Source organism: Salvelinus fontinalis, chromosome 37, assembly GCF_029448725.1.
Source record: "Salvelinus fontinalis isolate EN_2023a chromosome 37, ASM2944872v1, whole genome shotgun sequence".
In the NCBI taxonomy this organism is placed as follows: Eukaryota; Metazoa; Chordata; class Actinopteri; order Salmoniformes; family Salmonidae; genus Salvelinus; species Salvelinus fontinalis.
This window is the reverse complement of record NC_074701.1, coordinates 29833525-29853920: the sequence shown is the minus strand read 5'-3', so window position 1 is coordinate 29853920 and position 20396 is coordinate 29833525. Positions and strand designations below refer to the sequence as shown.

The following is a 20396-nucleotide window of genomic DNA, read 5'->3' as shown; positions in this document are numbered from 1 at the left end:
GCTGTGATACAGAAAAAAGTAGGTACTGACACCAAAGCCTCCTTTACACCTTGTGCTAACATGTGAGTTTTGTGATCTGATCAATATGATCCATTCACTATCTGATAAAGGTTTGTCACGTATTCACATTGTATTCAAATTTCTCTCTTATGCGTCCACCGTGTTGGCATTGTTACCAGACTATCTGGTGCCTCTTTGCATGCAAACGAATTAGGAATTAACCCAACTTTGATGGCTTAAACACACGTTTTTGCTACCATTCATAATTTCTAAACTATAATTAATTTGAATTGCAGACTGCAGGCTTCAATATTCTAAACTCAAATCACTGCCACAAAACTTACAGAATGTTCAAACTGAAAGATTTTGAGACCTTAAAAACAGATTATATGGCTTATGATCATATAGTACTTACTAGAGCTTACTATACTAGCCCACTATAACCCACTATAATAACTCCAAGACTACAAACCACCCCAAAATAGGTCACAATAACTAATACAAAGCCTATGAAAACCCTATTACTACCATTACTACTGCCATTCCTACCACTAATACCACTACTAATACTATTTCACAACCGGACATACTTCAAGACTAGCAAGCACACCACATTTACTTCAGTTAATGTCCTTTTCTAGTTGACAGATATTCTTTCAAAATAATACAAATGTATTTATTTTAGGACAATTACTGATGCCATATGTCAATGGTGGCACATGTCAATGATTTTAGAGGCCGGTACTATGATGATTTAAAGGGTGTGAACATGCAGATGTATATAGATATACTGTATATCCTCAATTAAAATAATGAAATATACACTGAGTTTACAAAACATTAAGAACACCTTCCTAATATTTAGTGGGTTGTGGACCATTCTTTATACACACAAGAAACTGAGCGTGAAAAACCCAGCAGTGTTCTCGTTCTTGACACAAACTAGTGCGATTGGCACTTACTACCATACCCCGTTCAAAGGCACTTAAATCTTTGTCTTGCCCCTTCACCGTCTGAACAGCACATATACACAATCCATGTATCTTGTCTCAAGGCTTAAAAATCCTTCTTTAACCTGTCTCCCCTCCTTCATCTACACTGATTGAAGTTGATTTAACAAGTGACATCAATAAGGGATCATCGCTTCACACTCAATGTATATTCAATTTATACAAATATATTAACACACAAATATGAACCAGTAGTACGCATCACATAAAAGTATGTTTGATCTCAAGCACTGTGTGTATGTTAACTCTTCTCTTCTCAGGAAGCTATTGGCCAATCTATATTTATCAAGGTTGTTTTTGTTTCCATTGAATATGTTTGACTATAAAAAAAAATTGAATGCATGTCAAGACCTACAGACACTGAAGTAATCATCTAATTGAACTGAGGTTTCCATATTGACCATTGAGAATGTATGTGGTTCTGTGCTAAACAATGAGAATGTAGAGTACATGTTAATGTAAGTTGAAATAATACAGTATAAGAGATGTAAAACTCAGGTCTTGGTATGGTGTTCATTTGAAACCTTCAGTTGATGTATCATTAAAGAGGTTGAACCTGGAAGAACTGTCCGAGATTCCTTGAGTTGTATCCTCACTCCTTTACAAGTCTGACCTCATTATTTGGTCAACAGTAGTTTACTGTTTGCTTTACTCAGTGAATTCGCTTGACATGCTCATGGACTATGGCATTGGATCAATGCTGCTTTTGTTCCACAGCCAAGGAGACACACAAATGACATGTTGTCTTCAAAAGAGAACTCGTCTTTAGAAGAGTAAAAGGGTCCTGTATTCTTGAGTTGTAAATTAAACAGCTGCACACACTCCTGTACTTCAAATAAAATGTTTGGATGGATGTGTGCATTACTTTAGAACTAGCTATTTTATTAATCATCTGAAGCACTGCCAAGGATTGGATTTATTGCTTGGACAGCAGTTCCAAAATAGATAAAAAAGAAGTTGATGGCCACTTGAACACCATGGTTACAGCCCTAAGCTCTTCATTAGTACCTCTTAGGGCAGGGGGCCCAGACTACATTCAGCAGCTGGCCAAATTGTTTTCACAACATAATTATAAATCATTTGTAGACTGCAAATGTACTGCAAGAAGCACAAACATAATTAGTATTTCACAAAAACAGAATCATTTCAAACTTTTATTACATTTGGATAAGATCACACATGTTTCTCAGATTTTCTCAATTAAAATCACCTTGAGCAGATTTCCTGGTGTTTTACATTCTCCTTGGTCCAACAACAATAACAACAACAAATAATAATAATCATGTTTCCTCAGAACAGAGCTGAAGACCCACATGGCATCAAAGCAGCACCACGGTTTTCAAGGTAGCTGTGTATTTCTGCTTATGTAGGCTAGTTGTGTAGCAGTAATACTACATACACACTGAAAAAAACCTGCACCCTCCCACCCCAAAGAATCTACAGTAAGCATTCCTAAGCAAGATTTGATAGAATCCGGCCCCAAGTCTTATTATAGAACCACTCAAGTCAACCAGTTTGTATGACAGAACAACAAGTTGACATATATGTGACTTGTTTCAGGAAAGTAGGCAAATGTCATGCGTCACTACTTCACAGGAGAGGCATTTGAACGTATTTTAAAAATATTTTTATCAAAATGTGTTTTTTGTCAGAAATGCCTTTTGGAACATGTAAACTTTCATGTGCCTTAATAACAAACGTGTGTGCCATCTGTAAATACAAATAGAATTGTTAAATTACGAGTTGGTTTAGTCACGGAAAAAGTCAGGATCCTTCCTGCTAGCCATGATTGGCTGAGATAATGGATGGGCTGGACATGCCGAGAGATGAGTTTGGATTGGTCAGTGATGTAGCACGCCTCTGTCTATAAAATGAGCTGGTCAGTATGTGTAGGTAATCCTTTCTAACGCGGCATTTTTGAAAGATATCACGTAGTAGAACTGCAAAAGTGTTGTTCTCCACTTTCTGGAGGACCGAGTTTTGAAATCAGTGGAATGCCCGGTGGAATTAGAGTATGATAGCTAAGGAGATGGAGAAAATTCTGGCGTTTGATTACAAAAATGCAGAGGGAGTCAAAAAGGGAAGACACAGAAGGCTGTTGTATAAAACACCTGTCTACGGGTTACATCTTCAAACTAAGGGCAACTATGGCATCTGTGACAGAGAGGGAGGGTCCTTCCATGTATACGGGTAAGACAGTCTAGCTAGCTACATTTCCAGATATTATACGTTTCGAATTTAGTCAGTCGTTTTCATTTGAAGTTAAAGCGTAGTCAGCTAGCTAGCTAACGTTAGGTGGCTGGCTCGCTAGCTAACGTTAAGTGTATGATCTGTGTAGTAATATTATTTGTATCTCAGAGACATTTGCATTGCTAGTTATAGGCTAATGTAAGCTAGCTAGCTAACATTGAACCTGGTTGGTTAGCTACCTGCAGATTCGTGCTGGGTAGTAACGTTATGAGTTGGGATTATGGTTAATTGTTTAGCTAGCTAGCTAGCTAGCTACATGTCTAAACAAAAGACTCCACTATGCAAGTAACCATTTCACTACAAATTCTGTATCCTGTGCATGTGACAAATAAACTTTGATTTTATTTGATATAGTATGTGTTTACCAGAGTCGGTAATGTGAAGAACATGACTTGCACCAAAGTCAAATTAGGACATAACGTTAGGCCAACGAGACAGTGTCCAAGTTCTAAAATTCTCTGGTAGAATGCTCTGCTTTTATTTTGTCACATTCACAAACGTAAGCTATGTTCTGTAATTGGCTCGCCATTAACTTGTAAACAAGGATCTTGTTATGAGTTTATTTTTCTCTAATAATGAAGACAAATGAACTAAAGTGAAGATGTTGCCAGCTATATGATATGGTCATTATTTGAACTGACCAGTTCAAATAATGACCATATCATATAGCTGGCAACCAGCCAGCTAGCTAACAAGCTATAAAATAACCAAAACATTGTTTAGAAAGTAGCTTTAAGTTGCCTGGTTTGTTAGATTGACATTATATTAAATTAATTTCCAAACGAATGGGGTTATTGGTGTTAAAATACACTAGTTATGCTATTGTGGACCACCAGGCTGCTGATGTCATGCAGCCTGTAGTTTTTGTGATTATACTTTTTCACAATGACAACGATAAGTTTGATGTTGGACGACAATAGAATGTGCATGATGTCACTGCGACAACTGTCGATAGCCCTAGTATAAACGGGGCAGAAGGTAGCCTAGTGGTTAGAGCGTTGGGCCAGTAACCGAAAGGTTTCTACATCGAATCCCCGAGCTGACAAAGTAAAAAATCTGTTGTTTTGCCCCTGAACAAGGCCGTTAACCCACTGTTCCTAGGCTGTCATTGTAAATAAGAATTTGTTCTTAACTGACTTGCCTAGGTAAATAAATAAAAACAGTCTTGAAATCTTTGGTTGTTTAGTATATGGCCTCACATGTGAATCCTTAAAGAGATGGGTGGGGCTAAGGCTTAAGAGGGTGTGAAGGATGGTGTAGACCACAGGTGTCAAACTCATTCCATGGAGGGCCGAGTGTCTGCGGGTTTTCGCTCCTCCCTTGTACTTGATTGATGAATTAACATCACTAATTAGTTAGGAACTCCCCACACCTGGTTGTCTAGGGCTTTATTGAAAGGAAAAACCAAAAACCTGCAGACACTAGGCCCTCCGTGGAATGAGTTTGACACCCCTGGTGTAGACAAAGAAGAGCTCTCCAGTAGGTTTACTAAAACATTCAAGGGACATTTTCTCAAAAGTGTGGTTACAAGTTTATCAACTTTCAAAGCAGAATTACTTTCCCATATATACAATATTCTAGCTCTGAATCTCTACTTTTAGCCAATGTAAAAAAAACAATTTCAAATTTTCCTACAGAAGACCAAATCGAGCCGGTCGGTCACATATGTAATATTTAAGTGGTAATGCCCGAGAAGCCGGTGTTTGTTGGATATATTGGCACGAGTGTTCATCGAGGGCCGGCAAATCGTGCCAATATATCCAACAAACACCGGCTTCAAGGACATTACCACTTAAATATTACATATGTGACCAACCAACTCCTTCCATAAGATATAGTCCATACACAAGTCTAGGGTTGCTAGAGATGCGATTCTTTCGTTCGTTCTTTTTGTTCTGTATCTATGGACGTGACCCAGTCGTTCGTTCTTTTTGTTCTGTATCTATGAACGTGACCCAGTCGTTCGTTCTTTTTGTTCTGTATCTATGGACGTGACCCAGTCGTTCATTCTTTTTGTTCTGTATCTATGGACGTGACCCAGTCGTTCGTTCTTTTTGTTCTGTATCTATGGACGTGACCCAGTCGTTCGTTCTTTTTGTTCTGTATCTATGGACGTGACCCAGTCGTTCATTCTGTTTGTTCTGTATCTATGGACGTGACCAGTCGTTCATTATTTTTGTTCTGTATCTATGGACGTGACCCAGTCGTTCATTCTGTTTGTTCTGTATCTATGGACGTGACCAGTCGTTCATTATTTTTGTTCTGTATCTATGGACATGACCCAGTCGTTTGTTCTTTTTGTTCTGTATCTATAGACGCGACCCAGTCAATAACTTTGAAATGAAGCTGGAGACTGCAAACTAACTGCACTTAATTTCGTATGACCTTTTTTCAATTTACATTTCTTTGTATATATCCATAAAAATGATGCCCCTACACATTCATTACTATGGAACAGTTGGACAACGAAATTGAATATTGAAACAATGTTGCAAATGTCGGAGAGACAGTCTGCCCTGTTGAAAACTGAATGTTAGTCGAAAAGAAATGTGAGATAATGTCTAGATGCTTTTTATAGTGGAGATCAAGTTTATAACTTCCCTGCCTGGGCTGATGAGACAGCGGGTTGCTCAGTCAGATGGAACAGAGTAAAAATAGGCATTTTAACGTCATAGATTTAGCTGGTGGTAACTTGTGGAATAGACACCAGCTGGAACGCACTTTTAACCAATCATCATTAAGGATTAGACCCACCCGTTGTATAAATCTTTAATAGATTTGTTCTGTACTGTAGACTTTGTACAAGTGTCTCTGGGTTTGCTATTTTAATCTTAAATCCTTTGGAAATGGGTAACTGAGGAGACTAATGTGCCAACTCACTTTGCCCCGAAAGAGAAGTGAGGCATGAAAGCAAGGAAGGGCATTGGGGCACACCGGCCGCCGTTTAATTTAATCTTGTACAATCAAATCAAAATCTTGGAATATATATCAGGTCCAAAATGAATGGCACCCTTGACAAAGATGAGTAAAAAAGACTGCTTAAAATAAATAATACAAATACTGAGCTACTGAGCAATTGTTCAGAAAAATTGATTTTGTTTAACAAGTAATACCTTTTCTCTCTCAAAGAAATAGGGGTAAAATTATTGGCACCCCTAAAGATTCTTATAAATATAAACAAACAAAATAAAATCTGCATTAACATTCTACTTTTTAAAAATTATTCTTATCTTAAGGAATGCATTTTGGTCTTCCATGGCTTCCTGTTAAACTGGGGTAGAAAAATGAAGTAACACGCATAGGAAAAAGCAAAGAACTCACAAATGGTTATTGACTTTCATAAATCAGGTAATGGGTACTGGAACAGTGGCAATCTTGCCTGGTATTGAATGCATGCGTATCTTGTCCCCACGCACAGTGAGGAAGATGGTTCTGGAGGCAAAGAAATGTCCAAGGGCCACAGCTGGATAATTACAGAACTTGGTCACATCTTCGGGTCACCAAGTTTCCAAATCTACAAATCTCCTTTGCCAAAAGGCTCTTTGGAGCGGTTGCCAGAAAGACCCTTTCATTGAGAGCAACCAACAAATGTAAATGCCTGGAGTTTGCTAAATGGCATTGGCACTTGGATTGGAACAGGCGCTATGGTGAAATGACACGAAAATAGAGCTCTTTGGCCTAGAAAGAAGGATACATATGCAGAAAATAACCTCATACCTACTGTAAAATATGGTGGTGAAGCTTTGCTGTTACAGGGCTATTTTGCTTCCACCAGCTTGGAAAAGCAATATGAATTGTATATGTCATCATAATGCAAGAATTCTCCATGTTGGTGAGCTAAAGATAAAGATAAATATTCAAACCAAGTCAATGGTCAATCCCAACATGAATGAAGCAGGTCTTTATTGTTGACCATCAGTGATCAAATGGCAACTTGTCAGCAAGCTAGTTCATATAATAAGCAGTTAATTGGATAATGATTTACTTCATGAAACACATTCATGCAAAGTTCATCCTGGATTGGGCAGATCGATAGTTCACAGAGAAGGGGAACAGAAAACATATTGAATGTACCCATAACAGAATACTATCTTCGCTCCCTCTTCCTACCATCACATTATGTATTCATTGATAAAGTACTTGTACAACAGTCAATGCTTTAGATTGGATACTTTATCTTGACATTCTTAAAAATGTAGGTACATGTAGTATGTAATACCCTTGATTGGTTAGCATTTTTTCGCATTCCAATTTACATTTAGTTATGAATGCTGTAGTTTGTCATCGCAGCAAGTTTTTTTTTTCTGATTTACATTCCATATTAAGTTCCATCTCTCTCACCAAACAATCTTTTGAATCATGTCAAATGAAACACAGATATTTAACACAGTTTTGTTAGTTTGAATGCAGCAGTATTATTAGAGCTTGAGGAGGTCTCATCCAACAATTTGATACTTCTGAAAAATAAAGTTAACGAAATAAATGCAACTACAATTTTTTTCTTAACACGTCTTTGCTTTATCAAATAAAAATAAAGATTACCTTTGTCTCAAGAAGTAACTATATTATGTACAATAAACTATTATGGAACACCAGAAGCGAAGTATATTTCAAGGCATGCCAAATTTCCTAGAAATGGTGATCGTTACAAAAGTAAAATAGATGGACCAATTAAAAGCAAACTTTTATTAGCATGAGCCAATGAAATTGCTTCATATTAAACTGTGAATGATTGGCATCACATAGCAGCTCTACCTGAGTGCATGTCTCACTAAATTGTTCAAGACATTTTGGGGTGACATCAGAAAGTTGTTGGGGTATTGTATGAAGCAAAATAAATGGATTTGAAAACGTATTGTATTAGAGTAGATGTTTCGCTGTATTGTAAGTTGTATTATCCTTGTCATTTAATGAGAGAAATGATGATTCCTGTAAGATAAAAGGGTAACACATTATACGTGAAGCACAGAATAACATACTGAGAAAAGACAAAGAAACATAGTGACATTTAAAGTGCAAAATAAATCAAATTCTACAGTGATGAATTTTAATATGTAAGTAGGTACACGGTATGTTCAGAATCATAGGATTTTGTAACTGGTAAAATGTTTAGGAATTAGCAAAATATCGGAAATGGGAATGATTGATGATTTACACCTGAAGTAAACATTCTATGAAACTGTATAACTAGCACTAACTACCTCCTCATGTGTATAAACTGTGAAGGACTTTTAAAAATGTTCAGAACTGGGACCCGGAGGAAAATGGGGTAGGGCCATGCTATTTCAATTTTAGTCAGGGGGAGGGTTGAGTATTTTTGGGATCTAGTCCAGGTTCGATTAAATGTCATATTGCTCAGTGTTTGAGAAGTAGTTGCTTATTACATCTCAATGTGTGCCAGATGCTGCCCCTCATCCCTGATTATTTGCAGGGTGCGCAATGTTAAGTGCTTCTAGTGTGGTCTCAATCAAATTATCCATATTATATAGGCTATAGGCCTAGGCTATACGAAGAGCATGCTCGGAGAAGCACAGGGCAAAGTTATATTTCCAAGAAAATGTACTTCCCGTGTTTTTGCGCTGCTGGGATGGTGTATATAAAACTAGGCTACACAGCATTATACACTTCAATGGATAGGCTATCCTAATCATGAGCCCCGGCCTGTCCTGCTCTTGCTGATGTAAACCCTTTTGTGCTGCCTAACCAATGACTGTGCTGTATACGTTGGCACTTCAGGAGATGAGTGAATGGCTTCTTTTGAAAATAATGTTTACATTTTTATTTATTTTTAATTCCTGTGCGTTCGGACTGGGCCTATTGATGTCCTGTTCAGTTTGAGAGGGAAAGCGTGGCGACGAGAAGGAGGACCGTAGGTAAGCTTGCTACTGCTTTAATTGATTTGAATAAAAACGATATGTTTCGCTGCCCATAATGAATATATTTATCAGACTTATTGACCTCACAATAAGCCCGATTCGACACAACCTACATTACTATGAAGCACCAGCCACAGATATTTGAGAAGGAATTCATTTAAACGGTTTTCATTTTAATTTAGGCTACTAACAACACGAGGGTTTTGTGTTGAAGACTAAGTCTTCATATTCAAGAAATACGAGCTAGGCCTTCCTAGCTCTCTTTTCTTTGACAAGAGGTAGGTCTTCATATTTGAGATAGGGCTTGTGATTGATGTGATTGGCTTGATGAAACATGGCTCAAGCCTGATGAATTTACTGCGTTAAATGAGGCCTCTCCTGGTTACACTAGTGACCATATCCCCACACATCCCGCAAAGGCTGAGATGTTGCTAACATTTATGACAGCAATTTTCAATTTACGACGTTTTCGTCTTTTGAGCTGCTAGTCATGAAATCTATGCAGTCTACTCAATCACTTTTATAGATACTGTTTTCAGGCCTCCTGGGCCATATTCCTGAATTCCTATCGGACCTCGTAGTCATGGCAGATAATATTTTTATTTTATTTCGACTCAGTGGGTTTTGTCCAACATGTCTCGGGACCTACGCATTGCCACAATCACACCCTGGTTCTAGTTTTGTCCTGTGGAATAGATATTGTGGATCTAAATGTTTTTTCTCATAATCCTGGAATATTGGACCACCATTTTATTACGTTTTCAATCGCAACAAATAATCTGCTCAAACCCCAACCAAGGATATCAAAAGCCGCGCTATGAATTCTCTGACAACCTAAAGATTCCTTGATGCCCTTCCAGACTTCCCTTCCACACTGGAGTACAAAAACATGTTAAACTTAACCTTACGTAATACCCTAGATGCAGTCGCACCGCTAAAAACAAAACATATTTGTCACAAGAAACTATCTTCCTGGCATACAGAAATTACCAGAGCCCTGAAGCAAGATTTGGAATGGAAATGGCGCCCCACCAAATTGGAAGTCTTCCGATTAACTTGGAAAGACAGTACCATGCAATATTGAAAAGCCCTCATTGCTGCTAGATCCGCCTACTTTTCCACCCTGATTGAGGAGAATAAAAACAATCCTAAATGTATTTTTGATACTAAAAAGCAGCATTCCCCAAGTGAGGATGGCCTTCACTTCAGCAGTGATGAATTCATGAACTTCTTCAATGAAAAGATCATGATCATTAGAAAGCAAATGAAAGACTGCATATTTATTTCTCCAAAACTCAGTTGTCCTGAGTCTGCACAGAACTCCCAGGACCTCGGATCAATGGAGAAACTCAAGTTTTTAAATTCTGTATCTCTAGACACATTCACAATAATAGTCATGACCTCTAAATCTTCCAGCTCTAAACTACTGTAAGAGCTTCTTCCTGTGCTTGGCCGTCCTATGTTGAACATAATAAACAGCTACCTATACTCTGGATGTGTACCAAACTCACTAAAAGTGGCAGTAATAAAGCTTCTCCTTAAAAAGCCTTGAAAGATATATATTTTTTAAATATCTGCCAATATCGAATCTCCCTCCCATACCTCTGAAATTGTTATTTAAAAAGCTGTTGCTCAGCAACTCACTGCCTTCCTGATGACAAATAATGTAAACAAAATGCTCCAGTCTGGTCATTAGACCCAATCCTAGTACTGAGACCGCGATGGTGGTAAATGACATTTTAATGGTGTCAGACCAAAGCTCTGCGTCTGTCCTCGTGCTCCTAGACCTTTGTGTTGCTTTTGACACCATCGATCACCACATTCTTTTGGAGACATTGGAAACCCTAATTGGTCTAGAGACAAGTTTGTGTGGTTTAGATCTTATCTGTCAAAAATATATCATTCTGTCTATGTGGATGGTTTGTCCTCTGAAAAATAAAATTTAAGTTTGGGTGTTCCTCAAGGTCTGTTTTAGGACCACTATTTTTTTTCACAATAGATTTTACCTCTTTTGGATGTAATTCGGAAACACAATGCCAACTTTCACTGCTATGCAGACAACACAGCTGTACATTTTGATGAAACATGGTGAAGCCCCAAAATTGCCTACCCTGGAAGCCTGTGTTTCAGACATAAGGAAGTGGATGGTGGCAAATGTTTTACTTATAAACTCTGACAAAACCGAGATGCTAGTTCTAGTTCTAGGTCCCAAGAAACAAAGAGATCTTCTGTTTGATCGGACAATTAATCTCGATGGTTGTACAGTCGTCTCAAATAAAACCTAACCTACAAAGCATTACATGGACTTGCTCCTACCTATCTCTCCGATTTGGTCCTGCCGTACATACCTACATGTACGCTACGGTCACAAGACGCAGGCCTCCTCATTGTTCCTACTGTTTCTAAGCAAACAGCTAGCGAGGGCTTTCCCCTATAGAACTCAATTTTTATGGAATGGTCTGCCGATCCATGTGAGATGCAGAATCGGTCTTGACTTTTAAGTCTTTACTGAAGACTCATCTCTTCAGTAGGCCCTATGATTAAGTGTATTCTGGCAGAGGGGTGCGAAGGTGAACAACAAGGCTCTGGAGTGACAAACCACCCATGCTGTCTCTGACTAGCTGGCTCCCCTCTCTCCACTGGGTTTCTCTGCCTCTGTCCTTATTATGGGGGCTGAGTTACTGGCTTGTTAGTGCTCTCCCATGCCATCCCTAGGAGGGGTGCATCATGTCGTGCCAGGCTTTATTCCCGCTATATTCGACTTGAGTGGGTTGAGTGATTGACGTGATCTTCCTGTCTGGTTTTGCACCCCCTCGGGCTTGTGCGGTGGGGGAGATCCACCTTCTCTCAGGGTAGTATGTTGGTGGTCTGTTGATATCCCTTTGGTGGTGTTGGGGCTGTGCTTTGGCAAAGTAGGTGGGGTTATATCCTGCCTAGTTGACCCTGTTCGGGGGTATCGTTGGACGGGGCCACAGTGTCCCCCGACCCCCCCTGTGTCAGTCTCCGGTATCTATGCCGCAATAGTCTATGTGCTGGGGGGCTAGGGTCAGTCTGTCCTATTTGGTGTAATTATCCTGTCTTATCTGATGTCCTGTGTGATCTTAAGTATGCACCCTCTAATTCTCCAATCTCTTGCTTGCTCTCTCTCCCCTCCAGGAGGACCTGAGCCCTTGGGCCATGACTCAGGACTACTTGGCCTGACAACTCTTGGCTGTTCCCCCTCCCAAGTCCACCTGGTCGTGCTACTGCTCAGTTATTGCTGTTCTGCCTGCGGCTATGGAATCCTGCCCCGTTCACTGGACATGCTCCCTCGCTCTCTCTCTCCGTCCCCTCTCTATACCACACCTGCTGTCTCAACCTCTGAATGCTCAGTTATGAAAAGCAAACTGACATTTACCCCTGAGGTGCTGACCTGTTACAACCTCTATAAACACTGTGATTATTATTTGACCCTGTTGGTCATCTATGAACATTTGAGCATCTTGAAGAACGATCTGGCCTTAATGGCCATGTACTCTTATAATCTCCACCGGGCTCAGCCAGTAGAGGACTGACCACCCATCAGAGCCTGATTCCTCGCTAGGTTTCTTCATAGGTTCCTGTCTTTCTAGGGAGTTTTTCCTAGTTACCGTGCTTTTACATCTGCAGTGCTTGCTGTTTGGGGTTTTAGCCTGGGTTTCTGTCTAAGGGTCTAGTCTGCCATTTAAGAAATACATTGTGAAGGATTTGTGACAAGGTACAGGCAGGCAGGAGTCGTCAGCATTTCAACAGCACTTTAACAACATGCCTATACATTTTGCATTAAAGCTGTTTAAAATAATTACTTATAATGAAATATCAATGAAACGAAAAATTCCTAATTAGGCTACACTGTCATTCTACAGTGCCTTTGAATTCACTTTTAGAAACATGAGTTTGGCCAGTCTTTGGTTTGAAGATCATGCGGTGAGCTATGCATGTCTATTTTGTAACAAGAATGTAATGGAATAAAATAGAATGAATTAGAAAATGGTAGTTTCACAATTGAAAAAAGTTGCAAGTGCATATAGGCCTACCTGATGATCTGCAGCTACTGTGTTAAAAAACAAAAGTATTTTTCTCTAATTCACTGATGATCAGATACTTCAGTCATAACTGGTTCGGTTGTTCTACATGTTTACAGTTGATAGACAACTTTAGCACTGTTCCAAACAATAGCCTGTATAGAAATCAAAACGTCTCCGGTGCTGCAGCATGCGCTCATTCGTTGTCATGCTCTGTTGAGGTATTAAAAGAGATTCTGCTTCTGCGTTTATAAAAGGCCATTTTTTCCTCAGACCTGCAAATAAGATGATAGATTCATGCAGTACTTTTATTATAAAGCAGAGCTTTTCACCCCTACTCTTGTCCACAGTGGTCTGCAAATCCACAACCTTCTGGCCCAGCGCCCTTGCTACTTAGCCATGTAATGCTTACGAAATGGTTTCATGTAATGCTTACAGTTTCTAAAACTGCATATCTACGGCTCTTGTCTGTCCTACGAGTGAGGGTAAACGTTAGGCATGTTGTCTGCTATCCACTTTGTTTGAATTATTATTTTAAATATAGGGGAAGGTAACTAGTGTTTTTTCAAGCGTGCAATATGTTTTACTGAAGGGAGGGCCATCCATTTTCTTTTCAGAAAGGTCTTATTTCCCCCAGGTATTCCTCATTATAAATAAAGTACAGTCCCTAATACAACAATAACAGAAATCATGTTCATTTGGACACATTCCACAGTATCTATCTTTAATTGTGTTTCTAATTTAATATGCGCCTCAAACGGCAACCTACTCCCTATGGGCTCTGGTCAAAAGTAGTGCACTAAATTGGGAATAAAGAGCCATTTGGGACACTCTAGGTACATCTAATGAAGTCCTCCAAAATAAAAGCCCCTCATGATCATATCTGGGTGAACCGTTTCCCAAGGCAGACAAGAACACATGCTGACAATTACAACGCCACAAGTACATCGACTTTATGCATTAATTTAGATTCCCTCAAAATCCTTTTCTATCTCAATGAAAAAGACAGAGGAATAATGAAACTTATTTCGGTAACACTTTACAATAAAGGTACCTTAATTTAAAGCGTTACCCTTAGTTCAAACAGAGATATTGGCCTACTGTATGAAACATTTAGTAGCACTTGAAGCAGCTCCTGGTGAAGTGTGATATTATCTAATGAACACATTCATAGGGCTTTATGAGACTGTATACTACTCTATGGCGGTTATCATACAGTAGGTCGGGCACAGGTTTTCATTCCAAAATGCAGATGTACCAGTCCCTGATTGGTTGTGAGAGAAATAACAATGCCAAGTGTAAACTGCACACCAATCCAGATCTGATTCTTATCTACATGATGGTAACTTTACTCAAAGCACCTTGTAAAGTGTTATAATGCTTTAAAAACCTTAACAGAATCTCATAGATGCAGTCATTGAGCATTGTGAAACTTGACAATAAGGCATGAGAGAGATATTCATAATATATAACAGTCTCTGGTACCTTATTGCTTTATTGTAGTTTCATAATGCTCTATGACTTCTATAAGGTGCTATGAACGCTTATAACGCAATATAACAGTTCAGAACTCTTCATAAAGAAGGAACGTCAAGTGTTACCTAAACTACTATCCGTGGTCTGACCTAAATAAAGTTCACCCTATAATTTAGCTATATATTATTTTCATATCACACGTAATCATTTTAATTTAAAGCACTTCTTTAAGCAAACTAGTAAGTGAGATCAGAGGAGGCTGCTGCTCTGCTGTTGCAGTTTTTTATCTTCCCTGGAAGCGTTAGTGATGGGAGGAGTAGACAAGAACTGGTCTTAGAACAGGTCTTATTAAGGCATACGAGGGCTGCTGTACTGAGTCAGAATCACAGGGGGGCTAGGGGAGGCTAGGGGAACCCCATAACAAATCAGGCACCCCCACAATCAATATGGACATTGGGCACCATCATCGTGCAGAGCCCCATGAGTCAATGTGTAATTCGAACCCTGCTAAGAAACAAGTTCCCAGACAGGTGCAGGGAGGCCTCAGCTGCAGAAGGAGGTAACAAACACCCACTTCCATAGTCTGTGGCATTGGGGATCACACCCACTTCCCTAGTATGTGGCATTGGGGGGTCACACCCACTTCCCTAGTCTGTGGCATTGGGGATCACACCCACCTCCCTAGTCTGTGGCATTGGGGGGTCACACACCCACTTCCCTAGTCTGTGGCATTGGGGGTCACACCCACTTCCCTAGTCTGTGGCATTGGGGGGTCACACCCACTTCCCTAGTCTGTGACATTGGGGGGTCACACCCACTTCCCTAGTCTGTGGCATTGGGGGGTCACACTCACTTCCCTAGTCTGTGGCATTGGGGGGTCACACACCCACTTCCCTAGTCTGAGGCATTGGGGAGTCACACCCACTTCCCTGGTCTGTGGCATTGGGGGGTCACACCCACTTCCCTAGTCTGTGGCATTGGGGAGTCACACCCACTTCCCTGGTCTGTGGCATTGGGGGGTCACACCCACTTCCCTAGTCTGTGGCATTGGGGAGTCACACCCACTTCCCTGGTCTGTGGCATTGGGGATCACACCCACTTCCCTAGTCTGTGGCATTGGGGAGTTACACCCACTTCCCTAGTCTGTGGCATTGGGGAGTCACACCCACGTCCCTAGTCTGTGGCATTGGGGAGTCACACCCACTTCCCTAGTCTGTGGCATTGGGGAGTTACACCCACTTCCCTGGTCTGTGGCATTGGGGAGTCACACCCACTTCCCTATTCTGTGGCATTGGGGAGTCACACCCACTTCCCTAGTCTGTGGCATTGGGGGTCTCACCGCTGCCTGGTGCTCTCTATTACTGGTTTTGTTCTTGGCCTTAACTATGATTAGAAGCAGACCCCTCTTTGTTATCTTAAGCTGAGAGTTGAAACATAGTGTTTTCGCACAAACACGTTTGAGGTCGTGGAGTTACTCTGACATACAGTAGATAAAGGGGTGTGTGAAGTGCAGTGTGGATAGTCTGGTGGATAGATAGCCCTAATACACTAAGCTAGGCTATATTCTCTGGTGGCTGTCTTGCTCTCAGAAGCATCTGACTTCCCCTTGGTGGGTGTGGATGTAGATGACAACGGGTAAAGTTTGCCTCGCCTCCTGGGCGTCCCAGGGGCTGAGGAATCATCGGTTTGAGGCGGTCTGGGTTTTAGCGGAAGTGCAGTCTGCGCCCGCACGGATATGAGCTGCCTCCGGACTTCTGTAACTGCAGCCCCCCGGCGTGGGCGCTGAGGGGAGGGGCTGTCGGTCCGGGAAGTGGAGTAGCAACAGGGGGAGGTGCTGAGGCTACGGGGGGAGGGGCATGCAGAGAGAGGGGCTCGGGAGATAACCCCACGCAGGGGAGTCTGGGGGGTGGAGAATAAGGAGGAGGAGTTGGCCCGGGGTCCAGGTCGGGACTGCAGAGTCTGGGACCTCTGGTGCAGTGGAACATTTATTCTTGGGGTCCTAGTTTTATGAGATTGATGCCTGAAACACAGAGATACACCACAGAGATAGTCATATATGTAGAATAATGCTTTGAATTCTGAATTCTGTTCTAGAATTTTGCATAAAGATCATAATCTGGAGGTTTTCACATAAGATTAATATTATTATCAATTCAGAATATTATTCAAAGGGCTGGGTGAACAACAGAGTGGATAAAAGGCAGCCTTGACGTGAGCCCCTAGAGATCGGGAATTGATAAGGACATGTGTTTCCTGTCAAATACACTTTTAGTTGAACCTACCTAGTATATATAGTTGAAAGTTGGGGTTTGTGGAGATTAGCATTGGGGCCAGTTTGGGAGAAAGCATGAAACGGTGTAACAGAGGATCCCTGCAGCTTAACAGGCGTGACAGGACGGGGTATTCTGCTCCTTTGACGCCCCTCACTCCTCTCCCCCCAAATTCCCCTCTCCTTCCTGGGCGGATAGTTGTCCTCATCATGGGTGTCTTCCTCTGACTGGATCTCTGCTGGAACTTTACAGCCATCATCCACAGAGGACGCTGAGGAAACAGAAGCCAGTCTTAGCATGCGACCTTGCCTCCTTTCCATGACCAGCCGGGCTAGGTGAGGTCGCTTGGCCCTCTGACGAGACTTGAATGACTGGGACGCCGCCGACTGGTCCTGGTCCGAGCTGGTGTCCTCCTCAGACCGAGAGAGAACCGGGATTCTGCTAATTTTCTGAGGCCTGGTCTGTTTGCTGGCCTCTGACAATTTTTCTGGATCACCAGGGTCCTTGGGTTCCTCCTGTGGAGAAGCCTCATTGTTTTGTTCGAGCTGGACTTGGCTCTCCTTCTCTGCTAACATCACGTCTTGGGCAGGCTCCATCTCAGAGGAAACAACAATAGGGGTGTCCTCTGTTTCAGAATCTAACTTGGTTTCCATTGAAATGACCAGGATATCCTGGGCTTCAGGTTCTTCTGGGGGACCAGGAATGGGAGAGGAATGGTTTGACTGGATCGCTGGCTGGGCTTCGTCCCCAAGTTCTGACTCTTCTTCCATCTCTTTTTCTGGGGGGATTAACTCCTCAACCTCTTTCTTTGCAACATCTTTTTCCTCCTCCTTACCCCTGTTGTCTCTCTCTGGGGAACCTGGGATTGCTCTCTCGGGAACTTCCTCCTTGGACCTACTCTCTCTCTTCCTCTCCTCCTCCTTCTCCTCATCAAACCTGCTCACTTCGTCCCCTTCCTCGTCTTTCTCAAAGATGTTGCTTTCTGATCCACTCTCCCTCCTCTGTACGTCGTATGTCTTTTGGAACTCCCCTTCAGATCCACTCTCCCTCTCCTCTTCACTGTCTCTGTTTGGAACCTCACCCTCAGATCCACTCTCCCTCTCCAAGTCTTTGTCTGAACGGTCCACATCGGATCTGCTCTCCCTGCTCCTCTCTTTCTCTCCATTCAAGACATCCTCCTCTTTCTCTTCTTCCGAGTGGTTCTCCTGTTCGTCTGTGGGCTCCTCAACCAGCCCAGGGAGCAGCAGCTTGAGCTGCAGAGTCCCTGAGGAGCTCATCACATTATGGTGGGTAGTCTCGGCAATGTGTACGAATGTCCGCTCTACTTTGGTGAAAGGAGGGGAGGTGCTGGTGGGAGTAACAACATTGGGCGCCACATTGACCAGGATGGCGGAGACGGCCGTCGAAGGCGGTTTGGGCTCGGACTTCAACTGGGAGAACAAAGTACCTGGCTCAGACACGTCGAGCAGGCTTCCCAGAGGTCCCAGAGCTCTCTCGCACTGGGGTGTGATGGCTGCCAGCGTCCCCTGGTGGCTCCCGGCATCGTCCGGGGGCAGATCGCCCACCACGGCAAGGGACCTCCTCACGTCTCCAGGGGAGAAGAGCACCAGGGTCTTGGAGCCTTCCTCCAGCTCCAGGTCCGGATCACCACCAAACCCCACTCCTGCAGAGGCCCGGTGAGGGTAGTCCCGAGGAGGCTCGTCTGCAAGAAGAGTAGAGGGAGCTCCATCATCACACTCCTGGCTGTGCTCGCTGCTCTTGGGGCTCCCATCACCGCTGGACACTGCCCCAGCCCCAGCCCCGACCTCAGCGGCATCCACATTCCCATCCTGACCCTGCTCAACACAGGTTCTGGAATCAACCTCAAAGGAGGTTTGGAGAGGCGGAAGGGTGGCGGCGCCGGTGAGCATGGCAGAGAGGAAGTCCACCCGTCGAAAGCGATGCTGGGCCAGCGTGGGAAGGTTAGGCCTTTCTCGCTCTACACCCTGGAAGTTGAGGTCCTCCCCACTGCCACCCTGGTATGGGCTGATCTGCTCCAGGGCCTGCAGCACATCACAGAGAGAGGCTGTAGTACACAAGTATCAAAGAAAAAGAAATACTTTCCCTGAACCCCACACTCTTAGAAAAAAAGGTGTTATCTAGAAACTAAAAGGCTTATTCAGCTGTTCCCATAGGATAATCCCTTGGAGAACCCTTTTGGTTCCAGGTAGAGCCCTTTTCACAGTGGGTACTACATGGAACCAAAAAGGCTTCTAGCTGGAACAAAAAAGGGTTCTACCTGGAACCAAAAATAGTTCTCCTATGGGGAAAGCCGAATAACCCTTTTGGAACCCTTTTTTCTAAGAGTGTAGGACATAATAATGAACTATCAGATGTATTATATAACAATGAGTTAATGAAATGAAAAGGACAAACATACGAAGAATACCCTCACAGACTTCAGTACACATCAATACACACAGACACCTGCAAACTGTTGCAGAGCAGAACCTGTTTATGACCTTAAAAACATTAACATATTAGAAAACTTTGGATACGTTTAAAAATGACTACCATAGCATCAAAACATTTTCCATTAGCCATGACTGAATAAACACAAAATGCAGCAAAGGCTAAATTAAGTACTTCCCAAATCCTTGAATCATATTTTGGTTGTATACAAGCGTCTGAGAATTGTCTAGTATAGTTGACACACATGGATAAAAAAAGGCACAGAAAGTCCATAGCACAGCATTATACATATAATACTGTATATATGTACATGTTGTGTTCTCTGTTTTCTTTTATATTGCTCAACCCAGGTATGATTTCATGTGTAGCCATGGTTACAAACAGTGATTGCCAAATGTATGTACAGCTGTGAAGCAAATATACAAGATCACACGACGAGATGACATCAAAGTGCTGAAACATTGTCGATCCATGTACTAATATTCATTTTTTGTATGTTTATTTACAAAATGGCTTGATATACATGCTTTTAAATACATAATGTTATACATAACTCTACAGGGTTATTGTGATACAAAAACAAATGCTTATAATATATTCACAAAAAGAGAATAGTGACTGTACTGTCCTCTACTGAGAGACACTCACGGATCACGATGTTGTTCAAATAATGGTTGACATCTTTTACATTCGCTCCAAAGTGTTAAAAAACTATGATTGCCACTGTATTATCTTACATATTCCCATTCCAACCCACCTCCCACATACTGTACATTATTTGCAATGAACTGGAGAATAGTTCAGTTTTTCCAGTACAGCGAATCACTAGACAGCCTTTGAAGAATTTGAGTCGACAAGGACTTTTATACAAGAGTCTCTTCTTTCACTGAACAGATGTAGAATCTTCATTTGAGCACTCTTTTGATGCTGAGAATTTTCCTGCACAGCAGGAAAGTGCATTTGAGTTGTGTTTTTCGATTCCACTTTGAAATTTCAGACTTGATTTGCCCTAACGAAGAA

General features: G+C 41.8%; 1 protein-coding gene across 5 annotated transcripts in view; it reads right to left on the bottom strand.

Annotated features, from left to right (window-relative positions):
- Positions 1-7146: 7146 nt before the first annotated feature.
- LOC129836488 (tau-tubulin kinase 1-like) overlaps positions 7147-20396 on the bottom strand; it is a 50333-nt gene continuing 37083 nt past the window's right edge. For all 5 annotated transcript variants that reach the window (XM_055902760.1, XM_055902758.1, XM_055902761.1 and 2 more), the window contains 2 exons: positions 16938-18967; positions 7147-16675 (listed from right to left, as the gene is read on the bottom strand). In XM_055902760.1, the coding sequence (XP_055758735.1) occupies positions 16204-16675; positions 16938-18967 (2502 nt within the window). In that variant the 3' untranslated portion in view covers positions 7147-16203. The remainder of the gene's footprint in view (positions 16676-16937; positions 18968-20396) is intronic.